Genomic DNA, 18,014 nt, shown 5'->3' with positions numbered 1-18,014 from the left:
ATCAGGGGAACTGAAATGGGAGTAGCTTGTTAGGCTCAGGAGTGTGCAGAGTTGACATCTGAAGATTACACTGTATACATTACCCCATCTCTTGTCTCCCCGTCCCTCAGGGCTCTTACAGTTACTTCCCCTGTGTGTGTGTGTGTGTGTGTGTGTGTGTATGTGTGTTTCCTTCCTAGTGGCCCTTAGCAATTTATTTTTCTTGGTGAGCAGGATTCTTGTGGTATGAATATAGTACAGGTTAAAACTCCTTAAGACATCTGGGTTACTTCCAGTTTGGGGCTGTTATTAATAAAGCTGTTATGAACATCTGGATACAGGTTTTTGTGTGAACATGTATTTTTTTTTTCCCTCTGGGATTAATGTCTAGGAGGGCACTTAGTGGGTTGCATGGTAATTTTGTACATAATTTTTTAAAGAAACTGCCAATCTACTTCCAGAGTAACTATGTCATTTTATATTCTAACAATGTGGAATTAATTGGTTTCTAGTTTCTCTGCTTTCTGAGCATTAAGTGTTGTATATATGTTTTATTTTAGCCATTATGATAAGCAAGTAATGAAATGTTATTGAAGTTTTAGCTTTTGTTTATCTAATGGAGAATTATGCTGAAATTTTTGGTAAGCTTAAATACTATCTGTATGGGTTTTTTTGTTTTGTTTTGCTTTTGATGAAATATCCACTCAAGTATTTTGGCCATTTTCTAAATGAATTGTTCTTTCACAGTTGGATTTGTTTTAAGACTTATTTTTATTTGAAATGCAGAGCTACAGAGAGGAGAAACAGAGATCCTCCACCTGCTGTTTCACTCTCCTAAGTGGCTCCAATGGCCAAAACTGGGCTGGTCTGAAGCAAAGAGCCAAAAGCTTGCCTCAGCTTCTCATGTGGGTGTAGGGGCCCAAGAGCCTTAACTGCTCACTGCTGCCTCACCTCCACCTCCCCAGGCCATCAGCAAGGAGCTGGATGGGAAGTGCAGCAGCCAGGCCTTGAACTGGTGCCCACAGGTGGAGTCCTACTCCACTAGGCCATAGTGCTGCCCCCACAGTTGGGTTTACAGAGTTCTCTGTATATTATGGATACAAGTATGCTTTTGACTTTGATTTGCAATAATTAAGTTTTGAGAAATCGCTCTTCCTTAATAAGTGAGCCGAAGAATAGCAAGGTTTTTTTTTTTGTTTCAGGTGAGTCCAATTACTGTTAAATGTCCATTGTGAAATAAGTTCCAGGTTAAGATTTAAAGGTGGAGAGATTAAAGGCCATTTTCTACCTTTAGGGAGTTACCTGAGTGGCAGAGGCAGTTAAACCAAATACTGATACTCAAGACCAAGTTTGCCATGGTGCACTTGTTAGCAGAGAGGGGTTCTAAGGTCAGAAACCTTGGAACAGTCACCCGGGAGAGCACTCCTCGAGGCTATAGTCCACGGCAGGACCTTTTCCCACAATAGGTATTTTCCAACCTCTCAGAACTTAATTCTCCTTTCACTATAAATTACTTTCAAAAGGCATGAATGCAGAAAATAATTTTTAATGATTCTTTTCAGGGAGCTCCATGTAGTGGTTTTGGAGTGGAGGGGGCTGGCGCTCTGTCTCTTGCCAGTTTGAAACACCTACTATCTGGCACTTAGCCCTACAAGAGTCTCCAGATGTATCTGAGGCCTTGTGTTATCTTGGCACTTTCCTAAAATGGAGATATTAAAACGGCAGCTTTAAAGGACATAACAATTAAATGAAATAAAATTCACGCAAGAGCATCTGGCACATAATAATAAATACTAGCTGTGACTCTCATGATGCTAAATTCATTTATAACATACTCTAGTGCACCTTTCACACATCACAATGATAGGGCAAAAGTTACATAGTAGCAGACAGAGAGAAGATGAAGAATAGAGCTCGGTTGGCTAATTTATCTAACAAACAGAAGCTCTAAAGCTGCAGACAATAGCCCTGTCTTCACAGAAGCCCCACCTGTTAGTAAAGGTGCTACTTGCTGTGCACATTTCAAGGTGAAACAAAAAGGGTGAATGCCAGCAAAAGCCTGGAACAAAATAGGGGGCCGGTATTCACCAGAGCATTCTAGCATACTCTCTCTGTTTGTACACACCTTCTAGGTCTTCCTACATAACAGAGAAATCAAAATAAAAAAGAATTGACAATCACATACACTGGTACATTTTTAAAAAACATTACGACCGTCACCTAATTTTGCAGCTGTAATGTTTGTGGCAAATACTCAGTGCCCATTTAACATAATTACTGCCACTTTGAAAAAAAAAATAACTGTGGAAATAGGGTTAGTGAAGAAATGTGGAAGACCAGGAGGTGGGGTCACACTCATTTGTGTCCCTCTGGGAACTACGAGAGTATTTGTTTTTCATGGAGTTTTATTCACTTTTCAAACAACCTACTTCACTTGTAGCTTATAAAATAGCAAAGTGAACCAAAAGTTGTGTTGCGACCAGTTTTAAAAATAAAACTGAAATTGAAAAAACTAAAAATGTCCACTGAAGACTAGAGAGGGTAAACTCCTGACCTGCTTAGAGCACCGAGCCACCAACAGTCAAGGCTAAAATCCCAACTCCTTACACCAAAGCAGCACGTTTACTGCCTGGCTTCTTTCGCTGACCTCATTATTTTTTTTGCCTAAAATCAACAGCACAAATCATTTACTCCTGACTGCCCTCAAGAAAGCCATGTTTCTCCTTGATTTAAGTGAAGACATTGATGTTCTCTAGAGAGAAGAGAAAATGGCTAACAAGAGATTGTTACTGAACTGATTCTTAAGGTGAGAAGTTTGAAAAACATTAAAAACATTAAGTTCTGCTCAAAACATAAGGCTAAAATCAATTTGTGAAGATGGTTGAATCTGATTGTAAATAGTTTATTTCCCACTACTTAATATATATATATATATATATATATATATATATATAAATTTTTTTTTGCAGATTTACTTCTATTGAAAAGTCAGATACACAGAGAGGAGAGGCAGAGAGGAAGATCTTCTATCTGTTGATTCCCTCCCCAAGACCACAATGGCCAGTGCTGTGGCAATCCAAATCCAGGAGCCAGGAACTTCTCCAGGTCTTCCACACGGGTGCAGGGTCCCAAGAGTTTGAGCTGTCCTTGACTGCTTTCCCAGGCCACAGGCAGTGAGCTGGATGGGAAGCAGGGCTACCAGGATTAGAACCAGTGCTGATATGGGAGCACCGCACGTTCAAGGCAAGGATTTTAGCCTCTAGGCTGGTCCTCTCCCTACTTTTGATTATTTATATTTGCTCTCATTTGTTATGAACACCAACAGGCATGACAAAAATATCCACGTATATATCAATAAGGTCTAGAATTGTGTTAATACAGTAGCCACTGTAGCACTTGTGGCTGCTGAGCTCTTGAAAGGGTCCTGATCCCAACTGAAACAGTCCATGAATATAATGTACACAGTGCCTTTCTGCTAGTACTTAAAAATAAGAGAGGGGCCAGGGGGGTTGAGATTGTCTATAACACCAGCTTCCCAAACAGCAAGCGCCTGGCAGTTCCACTTCTCATCCAGCTTCTTGCTAATGCACCTGAGAAAGCAACTGAAGATGCTCTGAGGGGTTAGGCCACGCGAGGGGTTAGGCCACGCGGGAGACCCGGATACGGATCACCTGGCTTTGCCTGGCCCTGGCCCCAGCCCTGACCACTGGTGGCCATTTGAGAAGCTGATGGAATATTCTGACTCTCAAATAAGTCCATCATCATCATCATCATCAAAGATCTCATGCTTGATATATTGGGTTAAAGAAAACATTAAAAAAGAAACCTCTTCCACCGTTAAAAAAAAAAAAAAAACTAGGAACGTGGTTTCTGGAAAATTCCTAATTATATAAGTGGCTTGCATTTGTGGTCTCTCATTATGTCTCTTTATTGGCCAGTCCTATTAGCAGGTAAAAACGAGGCGGGATGGGGGGCAGACTTGCAATTAAAGGGAGTACGTTTTCTTGATGTTTCTGGAGGGGAGAGGGGAAGAAGTTGAAGCGTGGACACGGGAGGTGGATCTCCCGAGATCTACACCCAGCGGCCATGGAGGCGGGGGCGGCGTGTTTTGATGCCGTTCCTGCTCCCGGTTCCGGCCGCTTTCGGAACAAGTGGTAGTGGTTTTTGTTGTTGTTTCAGGCCTCCCTGATTGTCTCCCGCCAGTTGTCGGGTCTCGGCGGGAGCGGGGTCATTGAAGACACCTGCGCGCCCACGGAGGTGCGCGTCCGCGAACCCCGGCGCTGGGTCCACGCCCCCTCCCCCCGTATTTTTATTTTCCTGCCATCAACCGTCATTCTCGCACTTCTCTCCGGAGAACCACCATCCAGTAGGTCGGGCCCGCAAGGGGTAAGCGCCCCCCGGCCCCACATTGCCCCATCGACCCCAGCTTGGCACCTCCAAGCCAAGATAATCCCCCCGCCGAGCCCGGCCCCGAGCAGAGCGGAGGCCGGCAGGCAGGGAGGCCGCTCGCACGGCGGGCCTGCTGGGCCGCGGCAGCCGGCCAGCCGCAAACGGGAGGAGCCGCGGCGGGCGCGCCCGGGGCCTCCGGGCCGCGGGGGGCCGCTGTGACCCGCCGTGGCCCCTGGCGCGTTCAAAGCGGACGAGCCTGGCTCGGGGAGGGAAGAGGGGAGGACTCGGTCAGCCGAAGGGGGCGGGTTGCTCAGGCTGCCGTCGGCTCGGCCCGGAGCGCCCGAAGAGACGAGCCGGGGGGCCAGCCGCCCTCCTCCTCCATGAGGCCCGAGTGAGGCGCCGAGGCGAGAGCCGGGCCGCGGCGCCTCCTCCTGCGTCCTGTCCCGGAGCGCAGCGGCAGCGGCCCCCGGAGGAGGAGGAGGAGGAGGAGGAGCATGTCGGACGGTTTCGATCGGGCCCCAGGTGCTGGTCGGGGCCGGAGCCGGGGCCTGGGCCGCGGAGGGGGCGGGCCTGAGGGCGGCGGTTTTCCGAACGGAGCGGGGCCTTCCGAGCGGACGCGGCACCAGCCGCCGCCGCCGCCGCAGCAGCAGCAGCCCAAAGCCTCGGGCTTCCAGCAGCCGCCGCCGCTGCGCCAGCCCAGGACGGCCCCGCCGCCAGGGGTCCAGTGCGAGGCCCCGGCCGGCTCCCAGCGGCCTCCCCGGCCCGGGGCGCTCCCAGGTACGGAGCGGCTCGCGGAGGGTCCCTGTCGCCTTGGGCCAACGCTTCCCTTTCCGTGCCCCCCCACCCCAACCTCCCAGTCTCCCCCATCCCGTCCCGGCCCTCTGCGCGTGCCCTGGGCCTGGCGCCCTGTCTCCTCTCCGCACCCCCACCCGACCGCCTCCCCCGGCCTTCCCAAAGCACTCCCCGAGGGACCCGTTTGTGACGGGGCAGGGACCGACTCGGAACCGGGCTTGGAAGGTGGCCGCTGGAATCCTTTGTGCGGCCAGGCGGGCGGGGGGGAGGGGCCGGCCGTGCGGGTCTCCCGAGTTCTGCCGTTCTGGGGGCGGAGGGGTGGGGGGCATCAAGATCGCCTCTCTCCTCCTCCCCAGCCCCGCCAAGCCCGACCACCTCTTAACCCACTCTTAGAAAAAAGAAGAGGGAGGCGGGGAGCCCCCAAGCGTCCATTTGGGAGGCAGGTGTGTTGGTTAAGGAGCTACCAGCAAGTCTATTGTTCCCCTTTCGCAGGCTTTCTGTAAATATATCCTTACGTTTCATGATGGTTCCCGTTTAACTCTTAAAATCTCGGTGGTCCCCAGATGTTTTCCCTATGTATTAGTAAATCGGTGTATAAAGGAATGGGAAGCCTCTAACAGACCTGCCCTCCCCCTCCCCTTTATTTCTTTCTCAGAACAAGCAAGGCCCCTGAGAGCTCCACCTACTTCACAGGATAAAATCCCACAGCAGAACTCGGAGTCAGCAATGGCTAAACCCCAGGTGGTTGTAGCGCCCGTGTTAATGTCCAAGCTGTCTGCGAATGCCCCTGAATTCTACCCATCAGGTTATTCTAATTACACAGTGAGTACAAACTTTTCTTCCAACTCTGGGCTAAAACATGGCTCCAGTACTCGGGGCTGTGACTTCATTGATCCATGTGCTGGTGCTTCATTACTCCCCAGAAAAACACTTTATTCCGGATTCCTTGGAGTCTGGAGGAAAGAAAACCAACTCTGGAAGGTAGTGTCAGAATACAGCTTGAGACGAGGCAGGCTTGTCCTTGGAGGCCTGCGGTGCCCCAGCTCCTAGAGTGCTTGTAGGCTGGGGCATCCGATGTTGACAAGGACACCTTGTGTTTTTAAAAGTAACGGCTGTTTCCAGACTTCATGGGTCCGCCAGACCAAGCTAATAGTTTTTTTTTTTTTTTAGTGTTTGTTTCTTTCTGCCTCTCCAATAGATGAAAATATGCAATTTCACCTACCACTTCTCTGCCCGAATGTGTGTAAGGCTGGGGTTGGATGAGCTGAGTCTGAATCCCCCACATGTGGCAGGGACCTATGCATGTGCTTCCACCTGCTGCATCCTATGTGATAGAAACCTGGATTGGAAAGAAAGAGCCGGAACCCAAACCAGGCATTGTGCTACGCGATGTGGACATCCCAAACAGCAGCCTAACACCTGTGCCCAGCCCCTCCCCTCTGGTGCCTGTTTGAATTTTGAGAATACACATGTGTCTCTTTTAACAATTATCTTCATTACATTAAAATAAAAATGTTTCCGGTGCAGTTAACTACTAAATGCAGAGATTTAAGGAGTTCTCACAAATGTTTAGAGAGATTAAAAGAACCTTTAGGGCCTGGCATGGTAGCCTAGTGGCTAAAGTCCTGGCTTTGAACATGCCAGAATCCCATATGGGCGCTGGTTCTAATCCTGCTGGCCCACTTCCCATCCAGCTCTTTGCTTGTGGCCTAGGAAGGCAGTGGAGGGTGACCCAAAGCTTTGGGACCCTGCACCGGCGTGGGAAGCCTGGAAGAAGAGGCTCCTGGATCCTAGCTTTGGATTGGTGCAGCTCCAGCCATTGCAGCCACTTGGGGAGTGAATCATCAGATGGAAGATCTTCCTCTTCTCCTATCTGACTTAGCAATAAAAATAACATTAATAAATCCTTAAATTTAAAATTTCATTCATATAAATTATATAACCTTTTTTAAAAAAATTAGGCACATTTTTCTAAAGCACAGAAAATGTAAAGCTGAGTTGGGCTGTATAGAAAAGAGTGCTGTGCTAGGTTAGCCTAGATGAGTAAATACTTGGGGGTTGATTGAAGGAAAAGTGGAGGGAGCAGTTTTTCTTCCAGGTTGAAGAGGTGATTCATAATACTCTCTTAGTGTTAGGAAAGTGTAACACAGAATGATAGTCCTAGGGTTAGCTCAGTGTTCTGCAAAGTTAGTATGCTGGTAACCAGTGTCAGTGAGGAAATGATGTTAACACCCCCTCAAAGCCCTCTATCACCTTGTCTTAGAGTAACCCTGTTTTGAACTTGTGCCTGCTTTCAAAGTTGATGTGAACAGAATCACACAAAATGTATTGTCTGTCATTCAGTGTCAGAGTTAACCTCTCCAGTGTGTAATTGGAGGCAGTTTATTCTGATGGCCTTGCATCACATGGCTGTATCCCAGTCCACCTGTCTGTGAACACTGGAGCACTTCCACACATAGGGCTGCTATTCCTGTCGCTTTCGGTAGATGGAAGCCTTCATTTCTGTTTGGTTCATGGTAAGGAGTAAGTTGCTGCAATATAATGTACCCAGCCATGATAGAGACTGCCAAATGTTTTTTCAGAGATTGTCCCACTGTGTGTTCTTGGATCTGATTTTCAGATTTCTAGTTCGTGTACTTGCTTATCAGCACTTAGTATTTTTCTGTTCAGCCATACCGCTGTTTATTGTATCTGGTTGTGGTTTTGCAACTAATTATTATGCTTTTCTTTTTCTTAAAAAATATTTTATATGAAAGAGTTACAGGGACAGAGAGAAAGAGGTGACTTCTATCTGGGGGTTCATTCCCCAAAGGGCTGGGACTGGGCCTTCTGGAAGCCAGAACTTCTTTTGAGTCACCCACATAGGTGCAGGGACCCAATTACTTGGTCCATCTTCCACTGCTTTCCCAGGCACTGTAGCAGGGAACTGGATCAGAAGTAGAGCAGCCAGAATTGAACTGGTGCCCACATGAGATGCCCACTGCACAGGTTTAGTGTGCTATGCTGCAACAGCAACTTTCAGCATATCTTTTTTTTTTGTTACCTTTATGTTTTCTTATTTGACAGGACAAATTTGAAAAGCTGTACTCTCTAAGAAACTATGCATACTTTCCTTGTAAAAGAAAAGGTATAGGCAATAGGAAAAGGAGGTTGACATGGGGTGAAATGGGCCATTTATCTTATAAAATAGAAATGAGAGCAACTTACTCTTGCCACAATATGGTATTTTGCTCTGGGAGGTAAAGAGCCGTTGGAAGGCTATGAGTAGTTGAGTAAGCTCTGGAGGATGCTTGTCTTGTAGCAGCTACGGAACTCTCCACCTTCCTTGCTGTTGCCTTGGTTGTCCTGTGGTGAGCATTGTGTGTCTGTGTCCCCGCCAGTCCCCATCCCGTAGTTCCCAATTGGCTGTTTTTCCGTGTTTGCAATGAATCCTGGGCTGTGATGAAAGCTCTGCCTTCCCCCAGTAGGTCAGCACCTTCTGCTCACCACACCTGTCTATGAACTCGGCACAGCTGAGTCTTGGTGATGGGTTCTGTGTGTGTGTATGTCTGTGTTTGCAAAGCTGTTTTTGAAAAATAATTTTAAAATTAGGTTTTAATTCGTCACCAACACAAGTTCTGTCAGACTTAAGCATGTATGATTTGGCTGTCATAGACTGGTACTTTGATAGAGGAGAAGCAGCTGGTTGGAGCTGAATAGCCGTATTCGCTTTATTTTATTTATTTGAACTATTTTGTTTGATACAGTTCTGTATGCTCAGGGATTTTCCCTTCCCACTTCCCCTCCCCCAGCTGACTTCCCTTTATTATTACAATGTATATAGTCCTTCAAAAACAGTCACAAGTCCATCATCCTGCTATTTAAATGCATCCTAACATTGTAGATATAGACAGTGGTAGAAAGCCTAGTGTGCTATTCTCAAGATATGTTCAACAGTTTGATTGGGATTCTTCTGACTAAAAGATGGACTCCCAATGAGGCATTCCCTTTAAATGTGTTTTTATATGTAAGATATATATATATATTTTTTTTCAAAGGCATATTTACAAAGAGAACAGAAAGATCTTCCATCTGCTGGTTCACTGCCTAAATGACTGCAGTGGCTGGAACTGAGTTGATCTGAAACCAGGAGCCAGGAGTCTCTTCTGGATCCTCCCACATACAGGAACCCAAGAACTTGGGCCATGTGTTAATGCTTTCCCAGGCCATAAGCAAGAAGCTAGATTGGAAGTGGGGCAGCTGGGACATGAACTGGCACCCACATGGGATGTTGGTGCTTGAAGGTGGAGGATTAGCCTGTGGCATTGTGGACCAGCCCAGGCATTCCCTTTAGATGGACTGTTTGAGCTGTAATTGATCCCTGCCTCCTTTCGTTTGAAACCCATCTGAATTCTGTAAACATTTAGACTTGCAGCCCTAGTTTTGGTATATTGCCTAAACTTACTAGCTCATCTTAATGTTTATCCTTGGCCAATGTTTTTTTCAGTCCAGTTAGACAAAAGCAGAAGTCTTGTTTTTACCTGTTGTAAGTTCTTGATTATGGTTATTCAGTAACTGTAATTCAGAGTTGGATACACTCACTCATGCATTCAGTAAATGTTGACAACCGCTCCTGATTAAAGCCCTGGACATGCAGCATGGAACCTCTAATCTAGTCATTTCTCAGCTCAGTTTCCAGAAATTCTTTGTTTTGCTTTTTTTTCCTTTTATGAATATCCCATGCTTTATTTATTGTGCCTCATTGGTATATTTATAACTGCATATTTTTGACCTCACAACTGATTATTACATCACAGTAGTTTGATATCATAGTAGATTATGACATCACATTTAAAAAAAAAACAATCTGCTTGACACAGAGTCCCTTCCCCCAGTTCATTCCGCCAAGCAGCAGTGCCGAAGCTGGCAGGTGCGTTTCCCACATGGGGCAGAAACACAATAACTAAAGGCATTACTGACGCTTTCCAGGGAGCCAGGAGTCAGAGGGAGAAGTGGGTATTCACGGATTCTGATGTGGAATGCAGGTGTCTTGGCTAGGCTATATTTCTGCCCTCATTTTTCTCTTATTCAACACATGCAAATCAATTTTCTGGTATCCTTGAGATAGGTCTGCACAAGGAATGCCACCCTTTTCTGACAGCTTTTAAGGGTAACATTTTGCTCCTTTTTTGACTCTTTCAAAGCTGCATCCCCTTTATCTTCAGACCTTCTAATCCTGATCCTATGATTTCCTGTTTTCCATAGCTGTTTACCAGTCAGTTCCATATCCATCTATTTCTGGTCTGTGCCTCTTAAATAAACCATTACCCCTTCAATGTTTAATCATAGTTCACTTACCAGAAGCAAAAATTCTCCAAAGGAATTCATAAGACATTTATTGGACCACACCCAGTTTTCTTTCTAAGAACGTGCCATTTCAAGTTAAGTGTCAGTTTTTCCGTCTTGGGATCGGTGACCTTCTCACTGTTTGCGCTGTTTTCTCTCTGGACCGTGCGGACCTTTGCAGTCTCATCCCCTTCCATGTGTCGCTACTACAATTGCAAGTTAATGCTGCTCTTCTGATTTTCATATTGCTGTCTGCTTAACCCTCATGTCTGAACACAGCAGCAACATTTTAGAAGTTTCAGATGTTCCAAGGGCCTGTGCTAGGGTAAGTACCCTTTGTAGTCTTTCCAAGGCTTCTCTCTTATAAGAGCTAAGTATTGTAGCTTTGTCGTTTGTTGTGATTTCTTTCCGCCTTGCATATAATCATCTTTGCTCACTAGACTGCAAGCATCGTTTTCTTCTAGACTTCTTACAACTGTATGCACATCATGTGCATGTCCGTCATTTACCTTCCACTTCAGCTTCTGTGAGTTTTCTTGCCCTGGAACTTGCACATCATTGCTTTCTACTCACAGTGGAGTCCCTCAAGTCCCTATTTCCCATCTGATTATCTCCTAATGATCCCCTAGGATTGGCCCATAACTTTCTCATGTCCTAGTAATCCTGAAGTTGATTCTTTCTTGGAATTCCAGGCTGAGTTTCCCATTTCACCTCTTCACGAGGAGCTCATAATCAGCTTGAATTGTAAAATAGAATTTCATTTTCCTTTTTTTTTTTAAAGATTTATTTTCATTTAGAGACAGACTTTAGAGAGAAGACAGGGAAAGATCTTACATCCCCTGGTTCACTCCCCAAATGGCTGCAATGGCCAGAGCTGAGCCAGTCCAAAGCCAGGAGCGTCTGGTGCTCCCACAAGGGTACAGGAGGACCCAAGCACTTGGGCCATCCTCCAAGGTCTCCCAGGCCATGAGGAGGCAGCTGGGTAGGAAGCAGGACAGCAGGCTTCACATCCAACATCCCAGAGTGCTCTTCTGTTCAGAATGTGCTGCGGCTCCTGTTCCACGAAACATATGCTTTGCTAAGCAAGTTTCAGATTTTGAGTTTTGTTGATTTTACCAAAACAAAACAAAACAAAACAAAAAAACATAATGTGGGAAACTGGCAATTAGTGCTCTAGACTAGACTACATTTCTTATGGAGTAATGTTTGATAAAAAAAAGTATAATCATTAGCTAAGACCCTGCAGATCTGCTTTCCTGGTTTTGTTTTCATTGTCCTTGCAACATGTCTATAAAACACTGAACTTCATATGTGTATGTTTGACGTCAGGTATGTCAATGTGTACATTTGTTAGGCGTCTTGGCTTTCATAAGATTATAATAAAGTATCAGTATCTATAGTAGGAACATTTCTTTATCCAGAGGTATTGTTGCCCTTTGTTCAGTGATTTTCTCCACCTGTACAAGTAAATCTCTTAAAAATTATATACAGTTCTAAGATATGGTCTGTATTCCTTTCATTTAATATACTATCTTCGAGCTGTTTATTGATACGTTCAAATATATTTTTTGAATTTCTTATTTAAAAGGCAGAGAAAGAGAGAGAGAGAGAACTTTCCATTCCCTGGGTTAATCCCCAAATGCCCATAGCATTTAGGATGGGGCAAGGCCACAGCTGAGAGCCTGGAGCTCTGTCTCGTTCTCCCACATGCATGGCAGGGCCAAGAATTTTAGGTATCATCTGCTTCCTCCCAGCTTACATCTCAGCTGGAACGGGGGTTAGAGCTGGGATTCAAACCCTGGCATCCAACAACAGACCTGTGTATCCAAAAAGCACCCCAACTGCTGGGCCAAGCCAAAGCCTTTCATTTTAGTCCTTAAAGAGAGAAAAAAAAAATCACTGACAAGGTGTGTCAGTAGACACAAAGGCTTTGTATGTAGCTCTGACTTGCAGCTTTTCTAAGGGTTGCTTTGGCCATATATGGCCATATATAATTTTTTTTTTTTGCTTTGTTTCCTTATTCACTAACTTTGAAACTTAGCCTCATTCTAAAATGTTTCTGTATTGTTGTCACAGTTTTTTTCATGTGTTTTCTCATTTGACTCCATTTGGAGAAGGGAACTTTTCATCAAGCAGTATAGCTGCTCCTAGGACATAATTGTTCGATCAACTAGAAATGCTTTGATGTTCCGGACATTGAGTACTAAGGTTGCTAGTGTGGTGAAGGACCTTCTGCAGAATGATCTTGCTCAGCCTCCCAACTTTAATGAAGAGGTTAAGGCCTGACAGCGGTGACAGAGTTGGACAGTTCTGGAAACGTTAGCCACTGTCGGTGTCACTCCTGTCAGTGTTTAGAAGCCTTTGACAGGAGGAAGAATCTCCTGCGATTTATACGGTGGTGACATTTATTGTTCGAGTGGCTACATGCATTTCTCTGTCATTGGGAATTAACAGATGACAAGCCTTACTGGAATTTTTCCATATAGAAACTGTCAAACATCTCTGTAGAAAATGATAAAATGAGACTTAAGGCCTCAATAATAAGTGACATAGGCCCATTTTGTTTCTGTATCCCTCCCTGTTCTATACATCCTTTTCCAATCTGAAGCAAATTCCAGATTTTATTTCATTCTTGATAATATTGTTTTTTCTTTTTAGTAATTTAAGTGAAAGGGCTAATTGTAAAGGTGACTACTCCTGGGAGTCTGGAATCTCCAGAGATGCCTGCCTCCTGTTACGAGCCAAGCTCCTGTTTCCTGAAAGACCTGGAGGCAGGCAGGAGATAAGGGAGAATCTGGGAGTTTTTGGATTTGCCGGAATGACAGCTCCCTTCGAGGCATGCTCTTTTATTACTGTCTGCGTTAAAGTGATATGATCAGGGCCCCCAAGCCTGTACGTTGTAAATTCCTGTCGCATGCTTTCTGTTTCGTGTCACTGCTAGCCCCTAATCATGTACTTGCTCGCTGTCATGTAGCTTTTTGATTCTTTTACTATGAAAATGCCACGATTATTTCATTCAGGGCGCTTCTTGCTTATGGCAAGAGGTTGCTCCTTGGACTAAACAATAAAATCATCTCACTTGCCTTGGAGTCTCGCTCGGATTCATTGAACCCCAACATTTAAGTTTCTAAAATTTATTTCAAAGGCAGAATTAAAGAGAGGAGAAACTGAGTTTAAGAGATCTGCCATCTGCTGGTTCACTCCCCAGAGGGCTGGTGCTGCTAGCTTGTCCGCATGATGCCAAGCGCTCAGGACTTGGGCCACTCTTCTGTTGCTTTTCCCAGCCCATTAGCAGGGAGCTGGATTGCAAATGGAGCAGCTGGGACTCTAATGGGTGCCCATATAAGGTGCTGGCACTCCTGGATGCCACTTAATTTGCTGTGCCACAGAACTGGCTTCAGCAATATTTCTTTTTTTGTTTTTGTTTTTAAGATTTATTTTTATTGGAAAATCAGATTTACAGGGAGGAGAGACAGAAAAAAAATTTTCCATCCACTGGTTCACTCCCGAAGTAGCTGTAGCGGCTAGAGCTAAGTCTATCTGAAGCCAGGAGCTTCTTCCAGGTCTGCCATGCAGGTGCAGTGTGCCAAGGCATTGGGCTGTCCTCGACAGCTTTATCAGGCCACAAGCACGGAGCTGGATGGGAAGTAGAGCAGCTGGAATATGAACTAGCACTCATGGGATCCTGGTGCATGCAAGGCGAGGACTTTAGTCGCTCAGCTACCGCACTGGGCCCCAGTAATATTCTTAATGTTGACATTAGTATTGTGTTGAAATGAATTTTAACTTTTACTTTAATCTTGTAAATTATTAGTGAGAAGAGACCATTCCATCCAGATAACTGGAGTTGTTAAAATACATCAAATTGTTATGCAAAGAAGAAAGATACTTCAGTGTACCTCATTCTGTTAAGAACATTGCTGAGCTTTAGCATAAAACTGTACTAGAAATGCCAGTTGAGAATTTACGTTGGGCTGCTGCTTTTGACCAAATGCATGGAATAACTTTTTTTTTTTAATCTATAGGAATCCTATGAGGATGGGTGTGAGGAATATCCCACTCTATCAGAATATGTTCAGGACTTTTTGAATCATCTCACAGAACAGCCTGGCAGTTTTGAAACTGAAATTGAACAGTTTGCAGAGACCCTGAATGGTTGGGTCACAACAGATGATGCTTTGCAAGAACTTGTCGAACTCATCTATCAACAGGTAGGTTGGCTGAGAGTCTCACACTCTCTGTATAGTGGTTAGTCCTTGGGAGACCTCATCTTCATCTGTCTCCATCATTAATAACTCTTTCTGGCTCATACTTTTAGGTCTGCTTTGTATTAGATTGCTGTAGTGAAGGATTGAAGCTAGAGCTGGGCTAGACAGCACATTTATCTGTGAACCATGGCCCTACGCGGGCAGTAAAGTACAGAAGGAAATCTGAGGTGTTATAACGAAGACTGTCTCATCACTTTTCCCCTTCTCTCTGTTTTGTAGGACCTGAAATGAACAATATACAGGAAAGGTTGCAATTTTGTCTTCCTGCCTTAAATTATGTGACATTGTAGTGGTTGAGAAAACAAAAAGCAGCAAACTTTTTCCATCATAAATGAATCTTTTAAAAAGTATTGCAACAAAAAAAAGTCATACTACAAAATATCGTATCTTAAATCTTCACATTTTTTTATTTCATTTAGGATGAAAGGGGTATTTGTTTTTATTTTTTTTTAATTTATTTTTCATTGGAAAGGAAGAGCTATAGAGAAGGATAGAGTTTGCATCCACTGGTTCACTCCCCAGATGGCCACAATGGTTGGAGTACATGCCAGAACCAAAACCAGAGGCTTAGCCTGCTATGCTATGGTGTCTGGCCCCCAAATTTATGATTTTATATTTTAATGCCTTTGAAGTTTAATAGCAGTTTTTCACACTTTTGGTTTTGATCCCAGCATATTAAGCATTGAAAAACATAATATACAACACTGGCATCTTAAGACAGACCTTTTGTTGTTGTTGTTGCAAAGTCAGATATACATAGAGGAAGGGAAACACAGAGGAAGAGTTTCTGTCCGTTGATTTACCCCCTGAACAGTTGCAAAGGCCAGAGCTAAGCTGATCTGAAGCCAGGAGCCCGGAGCCTCTTCCGGGTCTCCCACAAGGGTGCAAGATCCTGAGGTTTTGGACTATCCTCGAGTGCTTTCCCAAGCCAAAGTAGAGAGAAGAATGGAAAGTGGAGCAGCCGGGATTAGAATCGGTGCACATATGGGATCCTGGCACGTACAAGGCAAGGACTTCAGCTGCTAGGCCACCATGCTGTGCCCTAAGACGGACTTTTTGAGGAAAAAGTTTTGAGAAGCAAAGAGACAGAGAAAGTTGGAATTCCCCAAAATTTCCACAGTGGCTAGGGCTGGACTGGGACCAAGGCCAGGAACCAGGAAAGCTAGCTGGGTCTCCTGCTTAGGTGCCTGGTGCCGCCGGAGCTGTTGCCACTGCCTTTCCCCAATCTGCTTTGGCAGGATGCTGGAATCAGGAACTGCAGCTGGGGGTCACCCTCAAGCACTCCACTAGGGCAGGTGGCTGACAATGTTGGGCTAGCTGCCTGTGCCCAAGACAGTTTTTTTTTTTTTTTTTGAAGGCTTATTTTTATTTGGAAGGCAAACTTAAAGTAGGAGAGGAACAAAAAGTTTTTTTTTTTTTTAAAAAAATTCATTTTTATTTGAAATGCAAAGTCAGCGGAGAGAGGCCCTCCATTTGCTGGCTCACTCCCCACATGGCTGCAGAAGCCAGAGCTCAGCTGATCTAAAGCCAGGAGCTCCCCTGGGTCTCCCGCGTGGGTTCAGTGATAGACTGGAGCCATCCTTCACGGTTTTCCCAGGCCACAGACAGGGACCTGGACCTGAAGTGGATCAGCTGGAGCAAACCAGAGCCCATGTGAGATGCTGGTGCCACAGGTGGAGGATTAGCTTGCTGTGTCACTGCAGCAGCCCCTGGGGTTTTTGTTTTTAAGATTTATCTTATTTGAAAGAGTTGGGTGAGAGAGGAAGAGACAGGCTTTTCATTCATTGCTTCACTCCCCAGATAGCTGCAGCAGCCTGAAGGGGCTAGGGTGAAGCCAGGAGTTTGTTCCAGTTTTCCCATGTGGGTGCAGAGGCCAGGCCACTTGCGCCATCCTCCCCTGCTTTCTCAGGCGTAGTAGCAAGAAGGTGAATGGTGAGCAGAGCAGCCATGGCTCAAACTGACACCCTCATGGGTAGTGCTGGCACTGCAGGCAATGGCTCAACTTTCTATGCTAAAGCGCTAGCCGCCAACTTTATTGTCCTTTAAATCATTACTAAAAGAGTAATTCAAATTTGGAATATGAATAGGGGTTGGCATTGTAGCGCAGTAGGCAAAGCTGCCACCTGTGGTGCCAGTGTCCCTTTTGGGTACCGGTTCGAGCCCTTGGCTCCTCTACTTCCAACCCAGCTTTCTGCTAATAACTTAGGAAGGCAGTGGAAGATGAGCTAAGTCAGTACTTGGTCACTGCTGTTCATGCAGGTAGCACAGCTGAAGCTCCTGACTTTGGCCTGTGCGGGCCTGCGCATTGAGGCCTTCTGTGGGGTAAACCAGCTGGCTCTTTGCTATCTTTCCCCCTTTCTCTATGCAACTCTTTCAAATAAATAACTTTTTAAAGAATAGAATATATGAATAGATGAGTACAATAGCAAGTGTCTTTTGGACACTTTTCTAGGTTGCTCTACACTGTTGAACCTCAGGCTTATCTAGCCAACTCTTCAGATTTTAGGAAGTGCTTGAGATTTTCCAAAGATAGAACTGTTCTACTCTGATTTCTTATATTTTTTAATTGGATTTAAGAAATAAGTGGAGGAATATACTTTTTTTTTCTTGTTTCTCTATTTAGTTTCAACTGTTTAACAGCCTGCATGATTATTGTTCTTTAGAGTTGGGTTTTCATTTATTTATCTTTTTAATAATCTTAATTAGGGTTGGGTTTTTAACCTGATAATACAGTTCTATGGTTTTTCTTAGCCAGTTCTTCAGGATGCCATCTGTATTGTTTAAGGTTTAACATCCTTTAGTCAATAATACATTGACCAGATACAGATTCACTGATAGCTTTTAGACTTCATTAAGGTAAATAAAATGGAAATTTATTCCTAGCAACTAACAGATGATTATTCCTAGCTTTAACAGATGATGGGTTAATCTGGACACCTTCAACTTTGTTTCCTCCCCCCAGGCCCACTGACAATGACAGTTTTGGGATTAGAGGTGCATGAGGAAGGAAGGAAGGAAGGAAGGAGAGCTTTCATTTTGCAGACTGGAACACAAGTGGCTGAGTGCTAACTGTCTTGGCAGACCCCATATTGGCTGCAGCAAGAGCAGAGAATTGCCTCTGTAGAGCAGGGCTGGAATGAGGTGAAAAAAATTGGTAGAGAATCTGAGAGTCTTGGGGATTGTTTCTGCATTAAATGACTACTCAGAACTTCTTGGGAAATTAGCAAAGGAATTGTATTACTAGCAAGGGGACTTGAACCA

General features: G+C 44.9%; 1 protein-coding gene across 3 annotated transcripts in view; it reads left to right on the top strand.

Moving 5' to 3' along the window:
- The first annotated feature begins 1,571 nt into the window (after positions 1 to 1,571).
- PAIP1 (poly(A) binding protein interacting protein 1) overlaps positions 1,572 to 18,014 on the top strand; it is a 33,905-nt gene continuing 17,462 nt past the window's right edge. Inside the window, exons 1-4 of one of the 3 annotated variants that reach the window (XM_040977513.1) lie at positions 1,572 to 1,585; positions 4,667 to 4,890; positions 5,816 to 5,982; positions 14,511 to 14,696. In XM_040977513.1, coding sequence (XP_040833447.1) covers positions 4,863 to 4,890; positions 5,816 to 5,982; positions 14,511 to 14,696 — 381 coding nt within the window. In that variant the 5' untranslated portion in view covers positions 1,572 to 1,585; positions 4,667 to 4,862. Of the gene's footprint in view, positions 1,586 to 4,272; positions 4,366 to 4,666; positions 5,146 to 5,815; positions 5,983 to 14,510; positions 14,697 to 18,014 lie in introns of those variants that run through there. The other 2 variants (XM_040977512.1, XM_040977514.1) reach the window with 2 other exon arrangements.

Source organism: Ochotona curzoniae, unplaced genomic scaffold, assembly GCF_017591425.1.
Source record: "Ochotona curzoniae isolate NIBS_2020 unplaced genomic scaffold, NIBS_Ocur_1.0 contig_2754, whole genome shotgun sequence".
Lineage (NCBI taxonomy): Eukaryota > Metazoa > Chordata > Mammalia > Lagomorpha > Ochotonidae > Ochotona > Ochotona curzoniae.
The sequence above is the reverse complement of the archived record's forward strand: the minus strand, read 5'-3'. Positions and strand labels throughout refer to the sequence as shown.